This window comes from Triturus cristatus, chromosome 8 (genome assembly GCF_964204655.1).
Source record: "Triturus cristatus chromosome 8, aTriCri1.1, whole genome shotgun sequence".
Taxonomy (NCBI): Eukaryota; Metazoa; Chordata; class Amphibia; order Caudata; family Salamandridae; genus Triturus; species Triturus cristatus.
This window is the reverse complement of record NC_140591.1, coordinates 774,541,899-774,562,610: the sequence shown is the minus strand read 5'-3', so window position 1 is coordinate 774,562,610 and position 20,712 is coordinate 774,541,899. Positions and strand designations below refer to the sequence as shown.

Here is a 20,712-nt window from a genome sequence, read left to right as displayed (position 1 = left end):
CTAAGATCAACCCAGGCTACCGTCTTGTCTACTCCCTCCTTTTAAAAGTAGTAGGTATAACCTTACAGGAACAATGTGCACAACTCTGGAATAAACTTCCTCGCTTCCCTCAGAACCAACAAAATCTGCTTAGTTTCAGAAAGAAACTGAAAACCTGGCTCTAGACCTGGAAATAGGTAATTAATAGAAAGGGTATTCCATTTCCAACAAACGACAATTCCTCTTCTCTTCTGATAAATTAGCAGCACCAGGATGCCCGATGGGTGAAAGTCACGCTTTACAAATTCATAATAAGAGTACCATTCACAATCTAGAAGGATGTGGACATTATTTTTTAATTAACTTCCCTTTGTAAAGTCATTCTCTCAGAGAGTTCCTACTCCATCTGCGTGTGTCGAACATATTGTATCGTGCATTAACAAACATTCTATGAGCATCCCTGCCTCGCGGAGTGATGTGGTATGATGGTTGTTATGGTTACAGCTCCTAGCCCTCAATACACAGAATACTTTTGAAAGGTTCACTTTCTCCTGCCATTCATAGAGGTTGAGTTGTGTATTCCATTTTGAGTGTTAATTAGTGAGCCACCTGCCTTGAAGATAATCTGCAAGGAAGCAACCTCTGGGGCAAATTCATTTTTCTTGCTTCTTGGGCCAGCTGGTCTTCTTAGAAGCTTTGTTGTTGGGGGTCATACATTTTTCATGGGATAGATCAGTAAGGTGAGCAGAGCATGCATTGTTGCGTTTTGCCATATAACCTGTCACCCTCTTTCAGCATTGCTGTTGGCATTGACTGTGGTATCTGGAGCACAGCTTCCACAGTCTCATCTGTGAGGTTTCCAGATCAGAGTTCTCTCAAAACTGTATGTACCTCGGCACCATATGTGCTGATCAAATCCATATTAGCTTTAGCTGTGGTTGCATATTGCAGGACTTCTCCAAATTGGCTTGTGAATCGCAGGATCCCCTTGGCAATTTCTTCCATCTTCCCAAAGGATTTCTCTTTGTGTGATTCTCAGAAGGTTGAGGCTGCAACATTCTGCCCTGGTAGTAAAGGCCGAAACCATTTCTGTTGGCTCCTCTTGCAGAAAGAATTGATTGGATCTTGATTTCGTTGATTGGAAGCCTCAGACCATAACCTTGCTTTTACCCTATTTAATTATGATATTGTTTTCTTTACAGTAGTTTTCTGTAGAAGGTGCATATGGTGGAGACCATTTGGGGTGCACATCAGAGGCAAGCCAAGCATAGAGTAGAATTGGCATTGAGATGTTTTGTATTTTGATGCTTTCAAGAATTCCTCCGGAAAATCGTGTATATATGTTGAAAAGGAAAGGAACCAGCTAGAATTGTTTACATAGCTCACCTACAGAGATCTGTGTATGGTTTCTCTTTCAGTAACATCAAGAGTACATTTAGAAAGGTTTTTCCAGCTTCAACCATAGGTGGTTCTGGTTGATATGGTCAAACGTAGATGAGAATCTAAGAAAACTGCAAATTTCTGTTTCGAATATTTTGGCCTCAAGTGTTGGAAAATGAAGGCAGGTCAGTGGTGGAAAGGCAAGGTTTAAATCTGCATTAGTTTGTAGTAATGATTCCTTCATTTTCTTCGGGATTATTCTCATGAAAATCTTGGCTGCTGTGTTTATTAAACAAAAGGAATTGTATGAATTTTAGTCAGATGGCTTGCCTTTCTTACATATTGGCACTATAATGCTATTGAACCACGAGTCTGGGATGATACAGGTTTCAATGCAGTGCTGAAAGTCTACAAGATCGTCTGTCCCCAGTTTGGATAGCATTTGAATATTTCATTCAGGAAGAAGTTTGACTCGGGAGCTTTTTAATTTCTCATGGTGACTATTACCTCCTCATTGTGCTTAGGAGAGAGCGAGTTTTTGATTTCCGTTTTGCCCTCTTCCTGGGCAGTGAGTTTCGGGTGGTCATAGACTTCTATCACCATCTCCACTTTCCTTTTTCTAGCAGATCGTCATCTCATGCTTGTTTTGGAACACACTCTAAAATTGATGAACTCAATAGATTTGGTAGATTTTGAACTCTAGGACAGGCTTTCTTTTTGAGGAGCCACAGACCTCTATATTTCAGGAATATTTTCCATTCTTATTCAGGGCAGCCTGGTGGAGTCCTTTCCATTAACTGTGGAAGAATTCAGTTTTCTTTCACTGAACAGCTTAAATTATTTTCGCAAGTTTATCATTTGGGTGTCCTGCGTCCTGCCACCTTACTACTTTTTTCTTTAGAACACCGTCGTCATCAAGCCAGGTAACTGTCAGGGCTGGAATTGGGTTTTGCTTGTATATTTTGTTATGGTTCCTTCTAGGTGCTTTTGATGTCCATTGGGCAAAGATTTCAACTATCTCATCAAATAGGGCAAGCTTCTGATCTGTAGTTGTTCTGGGTTCTGAAAATTGTTTGTCTTTGACTTCGATTAGAAACCTTTGTCTGAGTAACATGGTTTCTGATAAGGACATGGTCTGGTCTAGACCCAACTGGAAATCTTTTAAGATCAGTCGCTAGAAGAAGCAGATTTGCTAGGTTAAATCATTTGAAACACTACATAACTCTGTACTGATTCTCTACTTCTGACTGTATAGAGGTTTTAAGGTGGGGGGTGGTGGTGGCTTACATTATCCAAAATGGTAATGCTCCTTCACTTCCCTCAGTATTTTGCCAATCTTCCTGTGCTAGTGCCAAGGTCAGTTTTCATAAACTTGTATGTGCTATTCGGTGACCTAATATAGAAAGGTGGTCACTGAAGGGTGCTGTTGTTATCTAGTCTAAATCCCCACTGACTCAAGAGTGAGCTGGGAGCTCCAGGTTTTTAAATATACCATTTTGCCTCCCACTTGCAATGGAGTTCATGCAAGTTGAATGACGGATACCTCCTGGAGACAGACACCCCCTGAAATTAAGCTTCAGTGAGTGGAGGTGGCATGGTAAACCATCTGTTAATTAACCTGCACCCAGAGCTTTGTTGCTTCCCAGATGTGTGAGGGTGGCCTTTGGCTGTTTCTGAAGTGCAATTTGGAATACATGAAGTTCAGTGCTTCAGAAATCCCATTGAAGGGGCTCCCCCAACACCGAGGTTACTACGCTACAAAGCAACTTGAAAAATAGGAGGCAGTAGGCAACTGTGAGGGATCTGTTCAAGGGGGCTGTGGGTAAATCCTGTTGATGATTGATTAATTGTTGATAAACTACAGGCTCCACAAAGGGTAATTTCTACTGAATGCATCATGAGGCAGGGTAGACAGAATTTTCTGAGAAACAGGACACTATTGAGTATCACTGGAATCACCCTGGATGTGTAATGCGTTAAAACAGTAGACAGACCTGGGAAGAGTCATCAGAGACAATGGGATTGATTATGGGTGTGACCCCTACAAAGTTTAAAAAATGCATGTTCAAGTATAGTCAATATAATTTATCTTTTGCAAGGCCTATATATTACCCCAAGGAGAATCCATAATATACTTCCGATTGTTAGCTCTGATTGTCCTCGCAGCGGGTGTACAGAAGCAAGCTTTTGGCATTGTGTGGGTATCCCCAGTATCTGATATATTCCAGAGAGATAGCAAGGAAGTTTGGAAGAGTTGGGACAAAAAGGCCTAATAAGGTAGAATACTGTGTGTTAAGGCTTCTTGGTTGGGAAAGGGGGGAAGAGAGCAATCCCCAAGTTCCTGGCTCTTGAGATCCTCTTACCGACAAGCACATTAGCCATATCATGGGAGTCCAAGGGAGGACCCCCACTTTCCAGATGGAGAAGCTCTATAGAACAACAATGGCCCAAACTGAGTGTGAAGTGCTGCGTGTGGAAGAGAATAGGTTGCTTAGGCAATACCAGATAACAGGCGGATGACTTTGTTCAAATATGTATTACCAGTAATGGGCATGATAATAAACCCCTGCAATTACCAATCAGATGAGGAAATAGGTATAGTTGGTTTTAACATCGAAACCGAATAAAGATGATTTTGACTTTGTAGGTTAGTAAAGATGGCTGAAGAGAATGAAGTCCCAATAAACAAGATGGTAGACTGCTCAACCACTTAGAGTCTGGAGCCATGCGCATAAAGGGGGATCTAAGCATAATTTAGTTTAAGAATGCTATAAAAATAAAGTTCTGTAAATAAAGCCTAGCTGCTAAAATAAAGTTAACACGTAGTGCTCACATAAACAATGTTGTTGCAGGGAAAAACAAAGACAAATGAAAAAGATGCTTCTAGTTCATAGTTTCTTTGTTTCACTTGTCTTCCTACTATCATCTTTCCTATCTTCTTAGTGTTTTTCTCTCTGGTCATGGCTGTGATTAACAGCTTAGTGAGTTCTTGATAACATTCATGCGCTGTACTTGGGATACCCTCAGACAACTGTGTCTTTTAAAGAAGGTGTATAATAGAGAAGACAGCTTTTTGTTTCTTATAAAGAAGCTTCAGTGACTGCCAGTCATATCCAACAGCGATCAAAGTACTTTGTGTAGAGTTGAGTCGAATTAAATGGATTCAATTTTCTATCTCACTTTCTTGAAATTAAGACTCCAGGAGATAGGACCAAGTTAAACCAGTTTCTCAAATAAATGTTGGTCAAGTTTTTCTAATGTTGATCTTGGTGTAGGATCACTCCCAAGTGTTTAGCAACCCTCACCAGTTGTCTTCTTTTTTTCAACCTGATCTCTTCTTCTGCAAAAGTGAGGGACTAGCAGTGGTAGCAGAAAGATCTTTTTATTCTGATATACAAATGGTGTACTTGACATTAATTGCTTTTTGATATCTCCAACTCTATGAAAACAAGGGAGGCATTGCAATTCATTTTAAATTTATCAGATTTTTTTATACACACAATAGTTTAAGAAGAACAATAAATGAGACAGTAAATGAGATCGGAGCGAAAACAAACGGACTGATGCTGACCCCTCTGGGTATTCTTCCATGTGGCCCTCAAAGTCTATTGTGTTGGGTGCCTGTGACAAATCAAAATCTACTTCAGTCATTCTGGGAATGTGATGTGACTAGGCCCTCACATTGACACTGTTTTCAAACCCAGTTGATCTGTTGTCTCTAAATAGTTACGATCAGCATTTTTGCACGCATAAACAAAAAGACCCAAAGCGATTGACTAAAGAGGTGCCACAATCCAGTGAATCTTCCAACTCCAAACCCTGAACTCTGCGTGTGATCAATATGAGTGTGATTCTGGACAAAATTCCAGGCTATAAGACGAGGAGTGGACTCGCTATAGGATGGGTGATTTGATGACATATAGAAATGTATAGTCTTTGAGGAGACCCAGGAAATGATTTGTGCGTTCTGAGGTTAATTGCTTAAATATTGGAAAATAGTTATAGCGTGTGAAGGCACCTTCACTCATTCCCAGATAGTTCCATGAGTCCAGGACGGAGTTTTGCGTAGTGGAGTTGGTAGTGGGTGCAGAAATATCTATGCTTTTATATGGGCAGTTATTAAATTTACATTACTTGTGATGAGGGAACAATGTGAGACCAACTGTACTGCTGAAATGTCTGGGATAGAATGGAGAAAGGCAGGTTTGCATTTGACTAAGCAGCACTAAATGAAACCTATTCAATTGTTTGCGATTTCCCCATACAGGTATGTTCTGCTATATAGAATACATTTTGATAGGGAGCGATGATTGCCCTGAATGTGTGGCAACAATGGGCTTCCCCCTTCATCTAATGTGTCAGTGCCCAAAGATCTTTGAATTCCTTTGGTCTGTAAGTGATCTACAACATGCCTGTGACTGTGGGGCCCATTTACTTTTAAAGCAAGCTTGCTGCTGATAATATCTATTTCCAAAGGGGATATGATCAAGACGTTGTACTGGCGAAATACAAGAATTCAATTTAAAAGTTGCACAATGAGACCTCTGTAGCAGGACATTGGTTAAAAGGGATCAGTGAATGGTGTGTTACAGTACGTCTCGGCAAAACTAGGCAACAAAGTAGGGAAACCTCTGACTGATTAGAGGTTATATGTTGAAGACACTTCTTTACCCACCCAAATCCACACCGCTGTCGAAAGTGAATACCACCAATAAAGTGTAACCTGATTGAAGAAGGGTGTAACCCATGGAGAGTAACTATGGAAAAGTGCGAATTATAGCAATACTAAAGATGTTTTGAGGGATGTGAAGTTTGTGAAATGATGTGAGGTGTAAATGATATGTTTCATTTTTCTGTATTGTTATTGTAAAACATTTTTATTTTTTCTCATGTCAAGGGTACATTAAAGAACAGATGGTCAGTCCTCTACCTCTTGCTCAGCCTTAGTGAAGATCCGCGTAGAGGGTCCAACAAGGTAAAATAAAATTATTTTTTAACTTTTTTTCCAAGCTGTGCTTTATGTGTAAATTAACTAGCTAAGGTATGTTTGTCTTGCTCTTCTTCCGTTAAAACCTATTTGGTAACCTTGCTCTCAGCAAACCGGGGGAATAGCAGGGTAGCAGAAGAAGGGAGAAGTTGGACTAGGAGAACCTAGTCTACTATGAAGATGATTTTTGCTTCGATCAGTGATCATTCCTTTAGCATGGCCTTTTCCATTGCCTGAGATTTCAAATATTCAAATATCCTCTGACCTTGGGAGATGGAACTCTGACACTGCATTTTTGTTGCAGTCAAGCTACAGACCGTTCTAGCTGTCTGTCACAGACCAGCATTACATGCAGTACTTGTCCATGCATGTTCATTAGATGGCTTTCCAGTCAGTCTGAGTTCCCTGCATTTTATTGGTACCCTTTCTCCCTTTTCTACGGTTGTCACTCCTCCTGTGGAGCATAGCTCTTATTCCTTTGAAAGTGCTGTAGCCTTCAACTGCTGACTTCTTTGAGCTCTTTAGCCCTCTATGGGTGGGCATGTTCTGCTCCTTCCTCCTGGTCTCTGCAGATGAGCATGCTCACGCTGTTCCCCCCCCCCTCCCCCTCCCAAAATTCCCCATCCCTTGTCTCTCGTCCCACTCGCTCTTTGACACTCACTGAGCTGTGTGACTGTCACCTGCGCTCTTTCTTGCTGCTGGCCTTTCCCCTCTCTCTCTCCTTCCCAGCCACCCACCACTGTTTGTTTGCAAAATTCCCTTCCCGCTGCTTGGAGAAAAAGAGAGAACACAGAACTGCTGTAACTCCCTAAATGGTGGCCTTGGCCTGGATGTTGTCTCGCCCCTCTTTCAATGTGTTTTGGTGTTTTTTCTTTTTGTGTGTTTTTTTTTTTTTTTTTTTTACTATTGTCTCCTTCCCGTAATGCCTATGTCCCACTCCATGTTAGTAGCTACTAGTGACTTTGCCATTCCCGGATGTCATTTTAAAATTTGCCGGCACTGGAAAAGTCAGTAATTGGGGTGACAGGCCATGTTAAAAATATAGAAAACAATGTAAGCTTGTATAGCATCGCCCGCACAGCACTGGCAAAGCAAGACTGATCTGCATTGCTTGTTTAATCTTCTCACTTCTGTTGCATTTGAACACATTATTCTCTATAAGTGTATCACTCATCACAGGAGGGACCTGCTCTAATTCCCCCTCATGATGTTGCCTTGTTATGACTTGATACTTGGCTTGCAGGATTAAATCACTCCTATTCATCAAAGTCTCTGTGAATAAGCTCTAGGTCCTTCTGTTTAATCTTCCTGTCCTTTTCAGGCACGTGTTCAGATTTTGTTTTTGTTTTTAGTCTTCTAAAATTCTCAGATATGTTTACATCATTTTTGCGTCTCCTGAAACCTTCACTTGTGATCTAAAATTTGTGTTTTCTGACCAGACTTTTTCAGGCTAGACTTTTGCCTTTTCAGCAGAGTCTGGCACTTTATTTTTTCTGATCTTAATTGCTTGTGTAAAGACTTATTTCATTGTGCTATTTTCTCTCATAGATATATATACATTTTACTTGCTCAATTTATTTGGACTTTCCATCAGATTTCAATTAAAAAAATTGGCCTACATCTGGTAGATGTGGAGTGTTGAAGGAGTAGTAAATCCGTGCTTGAAGTATGTGGGCATGGGAAGGGTACAGTGCAAGGATAGACCAGCACTATGCAGTGAATGCGTGGTTAGTACATTTACTGGGTGTATGTATACCTGAGAGGAATACATTAATTGTATTGCTGTGCAGTGCATGCCCACATGCCCAGGAGCAGCATTACTGTGTGTGTGTGTGTGCTTACATAAAGTACAATACATAAAGGGTGAAGTTTTGTGCAGAGCATTCATAGTGACTGAGTGTGCCGGCAGTGTATTTTAAAGTAAGCACACACTGCATGAATGCAGGCAAGCTTTAGTACTGAACAGTGCACACAGATTGAGCGTGTGTACTAAATGCGTGTGCACATGTAAATATACAATGCATAGAAGTATTTGTGCTGGACAGTAAGTGTCCTGAGTGTCCACCGAGTAAATGTGCATGAAATGGTAAATTTTAAGCAGAACCCTGGGTTCCATTTCGGGAAACCCAGGTCTGCCTGGTAAAGGCACGAGGAGAAGAGGAATCCCCCCAGACAGATTTGTGGGTTGCTGCATTCCTGTGAGCTGGGTGGGGACACACTGGAGGGAAGGAAGAGACTCCCTTTACATCTCAAAGGGCTACTTTTAGATTCAGTGATCGATCACAAGGAACCGGCCTGGACACTTCTCATGAAGGGAAATGGGGCTGATAAGAGAGACATAATGAGTAGGGCTGGAGGTCTGGGATTTACCTTTTGATGCATATAGCACTGTGACTGACATCCAGGTGTGAACTCTGGTCACTCCCATGGATTGTGATGTGGACAGTCTGCTTAAGTCTCGTGCCTGCTCTGGCGGACCCCTTTCATGAACGAAGATGAAATGGAGAAGTACCCACTACAATAGAAGTTGATCCCCAAGATAAAACTTCAAAGATCCATTTCCTAAATCTCATTTGGTGTCTGGAAAAGGACTATAAGAAGTGGAAGGTGAGTCCCCAAAATGTTATAACACTAAGGAGAGTGAGAGAAAAGCAAAGCAGTTGCAATCTCCCAAAGATACAATAAACACAGAAGCAACTGCTAGTTCCTATATCCCCGAAGTAGGTTCAATAGATGTTGGGAGTCAATTGTAGAATCTATAAATTGACCCGTATGTCAGATGTTGTCATTACGCATAACCATGGGAGGAGTAGGGATATCCAAGATATTGGAGAAGACGCCTCACTCACTAGTAGTGACATGCTTCATCATTGGCGTCTTTCCACACCCAGGTAAGATGATACTACCTGGGCGGACTCAACCAAAAGATGTGCTGGGAGTTCTTATATAAATTTTCTCTGGTTATGCAGGGAACCAGTTCAGTGATTAATTCTAAAAATACCTCAAGGTGTCCCCTCGTTCAAACCTTTATTCTTGGGGTACCTGGGGTACTGAATAAAAGGCTTTATGCCGTGATGGGGTTATTTTGAAATTTTTGTTTCAAATATACCCACTTATTCTGCCAACATGTTTCGGCCCGCGCACAGAGCCCACAAGGGTCTGGGGCCTTCTTCAGGGCTGTATGGTTTAGTTTTTTGGTTTCCCTGACTTAAGTTTGATCATGTACTACATGCAAACCCAAATAAAAATGAGGCCTATTGCACTCACCTACGAAATGAAATCCAGTAGTTTTTCTGGAAGAAGAAAATAGTGTCAGCAACATGTTAGCACTCTATTCTGGACTAACACCCGTGGTGACGACTATATTGATCATCTAAGTGGCTATATCACTCCACCCGTGATACGTGCAATATCGTCTGTTGTATTGCACTTTTTGTGTCATAATTCACACCTCTAACTTGAGCGTGTCCAATCCAATAAGCAATTTCAAACCTTGCCCGGTCACTCCTCAAAACTCTCAACTAATATATCTAACTCGTCCGTGGGGTAATGGTAGTGTAGTTTCTATATACCCTGCGCTCAAGTGCGAAAATGGTGGGTGAAAAAAAAAAACTGAGGAATATTCAATAGGTGCCACATATGTGAACCTGATAACCTCTCCAACCCTGCATCTACTAGATGTAAAAAATGTGTTCATCCATTAACCAATCTCACCTACTGGATGGTGCTGAATTGCACCATGCGGGTCACGTGAAATTAGGTGCTGTCTTGTAGTCACACACTGGAAATATAAAACAGTGGAGGTTTACAATAGTTAGTGAGCAATTAGTTACACACTCGAATTTTCATGTGCTTCCGTGAAGTTTTGGGAGCCGCGTATTTTTGTGCTGCATCTCCCATACTCTGGACACACTGATTATTATCATATGCATAGTGTTTCGAGTGTTCTCAAATATTAACGTTTAAAATATTTCCACAACACCGGTATTTGCAGCGGTTCCGAGTCTAAATGTTCGAAACTACTGATTGTGAGGCTAATCCCAAGGGGTATTTCACTAACCCGTTTACCTTAACCATTAGCGTCATTCAATTCTTCAAAACACTCCTGATAGCGTAACCCATCTGAAGCGGTTAAGGCATTTGGCAGTCTCTTAATGCCCGCATGTATGTATATAGCAGTATTGAGGCACCCCCAACACACACGCGCATTATTTAGACTTGCTGCGTCTTGCTTCGCAGCAGTTCTGATTCTAGAGGTTCGGGTCTACTGATAGTGAGACCAATCCCAAAAGGTATCTCAATAACCCGTTTACATCAACCCTTCGTGTTATTTAGTTATTCAACATTCTCATGGTTGCCTAATCCATCCAAAAGTGATTTCGGTATTTGACGGTCTCGTAACACCCACATGCATGTGTATAACAGTATTGAGTCACCCCCACACAAGCACACATCATTTAGACTTGCTGCGTCTTGCATCGTCAAAGCTCGGACATCGTGAGTCACCCCCACACAAGCACACATCATTCAAACTTGCTGCGTCTTACTTCGTCAAAGCTCGGACACCGTGGGTACACCTGTTGTGCTCACTGCCCGCCGCCGTGTAAATTCTGAATGTATGAGGCGTTTTTGAATAGTTCGCGGACTTCCGGCTGTCTTCCGGGTTACGTAGACAGCGTATAGTTTGATTCGATTTAGTGTGTCACGTGGAAATTCAACTAAGACGTGCATACGTAATAGGTACTGTTCTTGCGTCCATGGTGGATTCTAGGGAATTGTAGGCTAAGGATCCGAAGTTAATATGTTCGCACCCTTGATGTTTAACCGAAGGGGATCAGTGTCGCCTACGGTAAAGTTGTATTGCTTGATCGTTTAGCTCAGGATGTATGGTGTGGGACTGTCGTTGTTGGATACTTTTGGGAGCCTGTATTCCATGTATGTTAGTGGTACTAGCTTGTTCCCATATGTATCTAACTGGTAATTATTCTCGTACCCAGTTGTTGTTGCAATCTGAAGTTGTTATCAGTATCTAGACTAGTGATCCGTATATCTACCTCAAGGGTCAAGAAACGGTCGCTGTATACATATATATGATCTACGTTACATGTGGTGTAGGTTAGTTTCCACGAAAAGCTCGAGTCAGTGATGTCTCTACTAACCACTTACATGCCCCTATGAGTTTCCCAGATCTGTTTAATTTGTTCTCATCCTTGGTATGTACCTACTATGAGGGGCGGATACCAGTCCATAATTCTGACATTCAGACATATGTATGGGATCCTGCTCAGGTTAAGGAAGACCACGGGATTTCCTCATTTAACCCATTGCTGACACTGGACAATCTGTAAATCCAACGTTGTTCTGTTTTCAACAGTTGTTTCTCATTGCAATGGTTTGGCAATTTTTCAATAATTGACCAAGTGAAGTCATTCTCACTATGTCTCTGCGTTAAAAAATGGCGCATCATTTTGGTGACCGTTTTACCACACCGGAAGGTGTTCATTTAGTCGTGTTTTCACTTTCCGTGAAGTCATGCCAATATACCTCAGATTGCTTTTGCAGGTCATGATATACACCACATTCTGGCTGTTACAATTAGAAAATGACCTCTGTTCCCATGGGGTCTGTAGCCCCAAATCGATAGTTTTGCTCGCTTTTGTTAGGGTGCACACATTACAACTTCCACAAGGAAAGTGTCCTACAACTGCAGGTAAATCCCATAGTGTGTTTGTGTTTTCACTGGTTCCTGTCCTTTTCTTGGGGCGAGTGTGTACTATTGAGTCCCGTAGGGATTTGCCACGTTTAAATGCAAAGAGGGGTTTTGGTAATTTCAGGGTTCCCGAATTTAGGGTCTTCCAGTGTCTTGAAATGATCCCCTTTAATTTGTTAGATTCAGTGCCAAAGGTGGTAACGCACAATGTGTCATCTGCCAAGCAGCCATATGGGATGTGTGAGAAGAGGAAGTTCTGCAAGACGTCTGTCTGTGACCAGGACTGGGAAATCAGGCCTGCTAGTCTCCTTGATGGGTGAGGTCACCCAGGGAAACCAAGACCCCCTGCCCTGGAGCACCAGCACCTGCCTGCTTGCCAAGACCAGTCTGCCTTGTGAGGAAGATTAGCGTGTTGGAAGGGAGCAAGGTCCAATGGGGATCCTACCATGGGAACTTGGCTGTGCGCTGATTGGACCTTTGTGTGCAGGATTGTTTTAGGCAGCCCCCGTATGCCAGGGGAGGGCTGCCGTAGACTGAGCCTTATGTTGAGCACTGTACGGGGTCTTGCTATACTGGTACCGCTATGCTGCGATGGCCCCATATGCCAGAGGAGTCACCGGTAAATTTTCCTGTCCAAAAAGGCCAAGGCTTGGGACTGTCTGGGCCTGGGTACCAAGGCTGGAAAAGCATGCACACATGTCACCAGGTACAGCAGCAAGCTTGTATGCCAGAACCGGCAGCCATTACCATCATTGCCAAACGATTTGGGTCACTGCCGAAGGAGAGACTTAGGCTACAACTTGCAGGTTGGATTCGACTGGCAATGGAACTGCCTCTCACTCGCCATGGAGGACTGCGGAGACCCTGTGGATGCTGTCTCATCCGCGCTGGCTCCAGTTGGAAGCTGAATAAAGGATTCTCCACTCCTGTTGAACAAAGTCAACGTACTGCTTCTTCGTGATCCGGGAGCTGCTCTGACATCTAAGAGACCTCCAGCAGCATTGCTTCTGAGAGTGAGCATCCTCTGCTAGATGCCGCTACGTGGGCCTCAAGTAGCCTGGCCTCTCTGAACTGATCAGGACTCACAGGTGCGCGTTTGAAGACGCCCACGGCATTGCTGAACTCTTCTGTGCTGCAAAGCAGAAATGACTAGAACTGGGCCAGCAGAGCCCTGGGGCAACTCGCTGCAAATAGTGCTGTGGCACCATGGATACTTTTGACTAAGTTCCTAAAAAGTCAGAAGAGAGAACTCCTTAGTGCAGCCAAATAGCAAACATTACCTGATGCGGCCACCAGTGATTGGGGATATAACCCTAAACACGTTACACAAAGAGGGTGGGATTTGCCTGACAACTACTAGAGCACCGAACTCATAGGGGATTGTGTTATTGCAGTTGAATGTCGCAGTTTATTGTAGGAAATGTAAAACATTAATACGCTGTAGAAAACGTAAAACATTAAAATATAGCGCAATACCAGGCCCAAGCAGAAAACCAACAGTGTTTTGTGGTTAAAAACCAGTTTAGGCTCAAATCCTGCACTGACACCAACAAGTTGAAAAGTTCACTTAAGGATGTAATGGAATGGGAAACTTAAAAGGGTTTTCAGGTAAAGACTTGTAGTATTGTAGTAGATTATAATTTGTTAGTAATGTTGCAATGTGCCTTTAAGAAACGTGTGTACATTTCAATGGTGCTTGACATCATTCGGTTCTGGAATGTTTACTGAATTGTCAGATTGCTATTGGATTTAACTACGATCAGTCGTGGGTCCTGTTTCCTGAATAAAACTAAGCTTTTCAACAAATCTACTGATTCTTCCTGGATTACTTGGGGAAACCCCTCACTTCATTATTTGGCGACGCTTGGATGTATTGACCGGAAACACGCATTTTTTAAACCGAATAGAGGATAAGACTGTGACCCACCGACTTTGCATGATCGTCAGAATTTGGATGCTTCGCAAAACTTATTCTTAGGACAAGTGTGGCCCTGTGAGTACTGTTCATTCAACTGCTTATGACTTTTGGGGATTGTATATATATTTGGGCAAAGCACAGAAGCTCACCGTTTCTTCGTCGCGAGCGTGCTATTTTCAAACGCTCTAGCTTCTCTGCACCCGACCTTCTCAACGCGCTCAGCGCGATCATCAATATGTGTGGAAGACGTCATGCGCCTCATAACGCGATGTCAACACGTTTTGGCGGCCATTTTGCCAGATTGGGAAGATCCTCATTAGTATATATTACGGACATGCTGTAAATTCAAGGGCCAACACGATCGGTATTACCGAATCCATTTCTAAGTCACGAGGTTACAGATATAAAGGATTTTATACACTATTTTTGCATTTTGGACAATTTATGTTTGTAATACTTATATAAGTTCGTAATACCTATATATATTTAAAAAGAATTTTTTTTTTTTTTTACCTTTTGATTCTGGTTTTAATTCTTAATAAACATGGATAATTCGAACAACACCATTTTGGCTCCACCATGTTTCCTGAAAGTTTCTGGCAAACCACCCACACCATGGCATAAGTGGTTAAGAGTATTCACTAACTATTTAGAGGCCATAGACGCTTTGGATTATTCGCCTTCCAGAAAGAGAGCTATTTTATTTAATGACCTGCGTCTCCTAGGTGATTAAAAAAATAGCTCTCTTTCTGGAAGGCGAATAATCCAAAGCGTCTATGGCCTCTAAATAGTTAGTGAATACTCTTAACCACTTATGCCATGGTGTGGGTGGTTTGCCAGAAACTTTCAGGAAACATGGTGGAGCCAAAATGGTGGTGTTCGAATTATCCATGTTTATTAAGAATTAACACCAGAATCAAAAGGTAAAAAAAAAAAAAAGTTTTTTTTTTAATTATATACAAGTATTACGAACTTATATAAGTATTACGAACATAAATTGTCCAAAATGCAAAAATAGTGTATAAAATCCTTTATATCTGTAACCTCGTGACTTAGAAATGGATTCGGTAATACCGATCGTGTTGGCCCTTGAATTTACAGCATGTCCGTAATATATACTAATGAGGATCTTCCCAATCTGGCAAAATGTCCGCCAAAACGTGTTGAAATAAATAAAACTAAGCTTTTCAACAAATCTACTGATTCTTCCTGGATTACTTGGGGAAACCCCTCACTACAAGACTAACTCATGCTTAATAGACTTGAAAGCATTTATGACATCAGCAAGTAAGTCCACTGGCACATACCCCTTGCCTTCAAACAGATTGTGACCTGATTAGACAATAGGTTCATATAATCGAATTAGCCCAGAGCACACAGGTGCTTGATTAAACAATGGATGCAGGGAAGTAACTAAGTTCCGAGCACATGAAGGGCTTAGGTGCACAATGCTGGCAGCACACGCGTCCCGTAAAGTGCATCTACCATGAAACACACACGCATTCATAAGCAGATGAATGCTCGGTTCTTAAGCATTGTTTGAAGTGTAATTAAGAATGTGTAATAGATTAGTTCAGGAATTTGCGGTTATGAGGTCACATATATTTTTTTAATGCTAAATATGTAATTTGCAAGTCAACTATTAATTACTATGTGTAATAAAGCATTGTGATTAGCATGTATGAAAAGACCTGCCTGCGAGCAGGAATTGGAGAGAAAGCCTGAGCAGGGCTGAGGTGCAGTTCATGTTGTGTGCTGAAGGTTTTTCTCCCTGTTTCATCAGTTAGTAAATACTGTCATTGCATTGCCAAGAAGTGTCTGTTTGGTTATTCCAGTATTGGGAGTTTTTGTCACCCTGCAACAATTTCTTTGCATGTGAAGAGTTGGAAATAAAATACTACTTTTTCTTCCAAAAGCAAGAATTTGGCTGGGTATTTTTTTATTGTGCGTGCGTTTTGCACTTGAGTTATAAGTCGCTTTCAATTACCTGTATCTACATCTCTCCCGAGGGAGCCATGACTGCTCTACCATAGCTACCACTGAGAATCAAGTTCAAAAGGGATACTTGTCCCCGTTGAGCGGGATCCATAGTAGGTTGGCCCCGGGACATCGGGAGTAAAAGGCCTCAACCACTACAGTGGGGCGCAGTAAGTAGCCCATGTGCCTCCCGCTGCCCTCTGATAGAGGTTCTGATAGTGAGGATGAATATGGTGCTTACTGGCTAAAGCTCGAAAACCTTGCCAATTGCTTTGCCATCTTCCAGGTTAATAGACATTCCGGTTGCCCCGGAGATGGTGAGCCTCCTATGTATTGTGATAGCCAAGTACGTGGTGTATTGAGCCAACTCGAGTGTATATTAATAATTCTGTCAAATGTTTTCTGTTGGATGCTAGTGTGTGGTTTATGATGGTGTTCTGTTGTGAGCATAGTGATTCTCAGTTGTTTATGTAATGTGGTCTGTTTAATGTGTTTTGTTGGATTATCCAGTATGGTGTTTCTTAGTGGCTTTTTTTTTTTGTAAGCTGAAAGATTGTAGCAATGTATGAGCTATAATGACTGTCTGCAATAAGCCACAATACATCCCAAATCGCCATGTGCAGGAAGTGTTATTACTGGATGTTTTAATACACTTGCGTTTACATTCGATTACTTTCTGCTAAATCGTTTTTTGATAGGATGTCTCATGTTATCCTGGTGATATCTCACTGAACAAAGATGGTGACGTTGCATCAGTACTTTGTATTTAAGGCATATAAACTTTCGAAATGTACAGAAATGAAAAGGTTGGACCTGGCAGTTTCAAAATAAAATATAAATTCCAGCAGACATACACAGAATGGTGAAAAGTTGGTGTTTGAGAACTTATAAATTATATCAACTCTTCCTTTAACTAGCAGAGAAGTAGACCAGATTTTTTTTTAATACTTTAATGTGACCTAGCTTCTGTGTTCTTCTAGCAGCAATGGAGATTATCTGCAAGTGGACTTTCGGGTACTTTATCTGGTCAAGACTTGGGCCAGAGATGAGTGCCCAGTAGCTTTAACAGAATCATTTGTAACGTGATTTACAAGGATTTCGGAGAGTTACTAAATTCTTGTTAGGTTACCTACCCCAAATGTAATTTAATAAAGAACAGAGATAAAGGCAAAGTTCCCAAGAAAGTAACTCTGGTCTAGCTGGATACGATTCACGAGGATAATAGAGAGAAATACATTTCCTGTGAAAAATGAAATCTATCCATCCAGATGTGGTTTTGAGGCGATACAGAGCAATTTTGCCGGCAAAACAATTTAAGCCATATATATGGATTTATAATGTGGGCAGGAGTACACAAATTCACAGGGTATTTGAAAGGACTGATGATTGCAGGTATATGAAGCCAGGCACTCCCTAAGCTCCAACCATGTCTAAAGTTATGGTAGACCTCACCAATTTTAACACATCATGTTTGCACGTGAAGCGATATAGGACTCTGCACACAGTTCTTTATCTCAGGAATATTTTCTTTACCGGCAATTATTTTTAATTATGGAAATCCTAATCTTCACAGATATTCGGGTGGTTTGAAATATGAATTGGATCCAAACTCTGCAGAGCATTATTGATAAATGTAAATCAGGGCACATCTTTACATCCTTCGAGTAGCACTTAAGGACTTCTAATTTTAAACCAACAAAAAATTTGCCTAAACCCTCCTTTTCTTTGATCTATGGCCGTCACAGTATTTGCCGAACTTAACGTCCTCTGCCAGCCTTGTTTTTGCACACACTCTGCTACCTTATGCACCGTACTTACCTATTCTTAGGGTGAGGGCAGAGAAGAAGAGAGTTTGTTAATTCTGTGATGAGTCAGAGTCCATCAGAGTGAAGGGAAACGTGTATCAAAACTAGTCGCAACTCCCTGTACTACTCCGAGCACTTAATGTGCCACACTCTTTACTTCTAAAGCTGGGCCCAGCCCTTGCGCTGTTGTCTGGATTCTCATGTCCATAGCCTTCCATAAAAGGCTACTGAGTCTACCTGCTCAACATTTTGGCATGGGGCCAACAGTGAGTTTTCCTCTTGCCTCTTGAGCCGCTATAACCATACGGGTTGGGATATGGTTGTGCAATTGCTGCCACAGTGCCCGGAGGGGGCCCGGGCTGTGCTCACCTGCGCAGTTGCTGAGGGTGTGGGCTGGATACCGCCAACTCTGGGCAAAACGGTTTCCACGTCGGTAGCCCTAAGGCGCTACTGCTGGTTGAGGACGTCTGGTTTTTCAGGGACTGTGGAATCTACCCTTTTGGACATGCCCTTTGATGGCTGTCGTTGGTGACAAGGCGGACTCAGCGCTCGAGCGCCTCAAGGATTCGAGGACTATGGCCAGATCCTTGGGCCTCGCAGCAACCTCTCGCCCCATGCATTCTGCCTTTCGCTCCTTTTGTGGTTACGGAAGGGGTGCCCTATCACTTTTCAACCAGTCGAGCCACAGGAAGCGCAAGCTACCCAGCCTATGTGTGGCCGTGGACGTTGGACCCAGCCACGCGGGTCTGTTGCCAGCGAGCAGGCCAGTCCACCCATATACCCCGCAGCAGCCACCAAACCTTCCTAGTCAGACCTTTCAGGGCCGCCAGTGAGCGGCAGGATTCACCATCACGTCCCCCACTGCCAAAACATCATGTTGGACAGGTGGGTTTTTCAGATAATCCGAAGGGGCTACTCCCTCCCCTTCGAGAGTACCCCTCCCTACATGCCACCAGTACTCCATCGCATGTCGTAGGATCACTTGGCCCTTCTCCGCCACGAAGTAACAGCTTTCTTGGCCATGGGAGCTATCAAACGGGTCCCTGGGCCAGAAGTTGGTTGTGGTTTCTATTCCCACTCCTTTCTGGTACTCAAGAAGGACAAAGGCCTGTATCCTATCTTAGACCTCAGGGCCCTCAACCGCTTCCTCCGGAAGAAGTTGTTCAAAATGCTCACTTTGGCTCAGGTCCTCTCTGCCCTCGATACCGCAGGCTGGGTGGTAGCATTGGACTTGCAGGACAACTATTTACACATCCCTGTCTTGTCAGCTCACAGGCGTTACCTACGGTTCACGGTAGGCCACGAGCATTTTTAATTTACCATGCTCCCTTTGGCCTTACCAGCGCCCCTCGGGTGTTCACGAAAGTGATGGCGGTGGTCGCAGCTCATCTACCCAGATTAGGGGTTCCAGTCTTTCCCTATCTCGACGACTGGCTGTTGAAAGCGAGCTCGCCTCAGGGTGTCGTCTCCCACCTCCAGACTATGGTGGACTTCCTGCCCTTGCTGGGGTTCACCATCAACGTGCCGAAGTTACACCTTATTCCCTCTCAGAAGCTCCCTTTCATCGGAGCAGTTCTTGATACAGCGCAATTTCTGGCTTATCCTGCCAAGCAGTAAGTCTGGGATATTTGGGCTATGATACCGATGTTTCAGCCTCTATCCAGGATTACCCTGAGGCTGCTGGGCCTTATGGACTCCTGTATACTGCTGGTGGATCATGCCAGGTGGAATATGCAGGTTCTGCAGTGGGACCTGAAGTTCCAGTGGGCGCAGCATCAGGGGAATCTTTCTGATGTGATACAGATCTCGGAGGGGACTGCACATCAATTGCAGTGGTAGCTCACGAACCAGGATTGGGTCAGCGGCAGATCCCTCTCCCTTCTTCAAACAAAATTCCCAGTGGTGACGGATGTGTCACTCCTGGGATGGGGCGGCCTCCTGGGAGAGGCTGAGATCGGGGGTCTCTGGTCTCTGGCGGAGTCCGGTCTCCACATCAACCTTTTGGAGCTCCGGGCGATCCGTCTGGCACTGAAGGCATTCCTTCCTTCTGTCAAAGGAAGAGAAGTGCAGGTGTTCACGGACCACACCACCACCATATGGTACTGCAACAAACCGTGCGGGGTGGGGTCGTGGATCCTATGTTAGGAGGTTTTTTGCCTTTGCACATGGCTGGAACATCAGGGCATATCCCTGGTGATTCAACACCTGGCAGGTTCCCTGAACACCAGGGCAGGCTAACTCAGCCACCTGTACATGATGGATCAAGAATGGCGTCTTCACTCAGCAGTGGGAAGAACCATGGTTAGATCTGTTCGCCCCTGAAGAGAACGCGGAATGTCAGCAGTTCTCCGTGTTGGAGTTTCCAAGGCAGAGCTCGCTCGGCGATGCTTTTCGTCATGAGTGGAGTTGCGGCCTCCTATACGCCTTTCCGGCTGTACGACTTCTACCCAGAGTGCTGCAGAAAATTAAGCGCGACTGGGCCCAAGTCATTCTTGTGGCTCTGGACTGGGCACGAAGAGTCTGGTATCCCGAGCTCTTGAACATGATCATCGATCCTCTGATCAGACTGCCTCTTTGGGAAGATCTTCTGTTGCAGCAACATGGGACGGTCCTCCACCCGAACCTATCCAGCCTCCAACTCCTTGCGTGTAGATTGAGCGGCGACAGTTGACAGCTTTCGACCTTTCTCCTGAAGTCTGTAATGTCATCGTGGCAGTCAGGCGTCCATCCACTAAACCAGGATATGCCTGTAGATGATACAAATTTGTGGCACGGTGCACAGCAAAGGCTGTGGATCCCCTTTCTGCCCCTCTTTGAGAGGTTCTCCTCGTTATTCTATCTTTGGCCCACCAGGGCTCTGCTCTGGGCCCTCTTAAAGGCCATCTTTCGACCATTTCAGCTTTTCTTCGTCTTCCTGATCAGCCTTCTTTTTCAAGTCCCCTATTGGTAGCAGATT

The 20,712-nt window shown here is 43.3% G+C and overlaps 1 protein-coding gene across 1 annotated transcript in view; it reads left to right on the top strand.

Annotated features, from left to right (window-relative positions):
* The window catches only part of TUBGCP3 (tubulin gamma complex component 3), a 370,876-nt gene that overhangs the window by 134,569 nt on the left and 215,595 nt on the right, over positions 1-20,712 (top strand). The window contains exon 4 of the mRNA XM_085622213.1: positions 6,257-6,334. Within this exon, the coding sequence (XP_085478339.1) occupies positions 6,257-6,334 (78 nt within the window). The remainder of the gene's footprint in view (positions 1-6,256; positions 6,335-20,712) is intronic.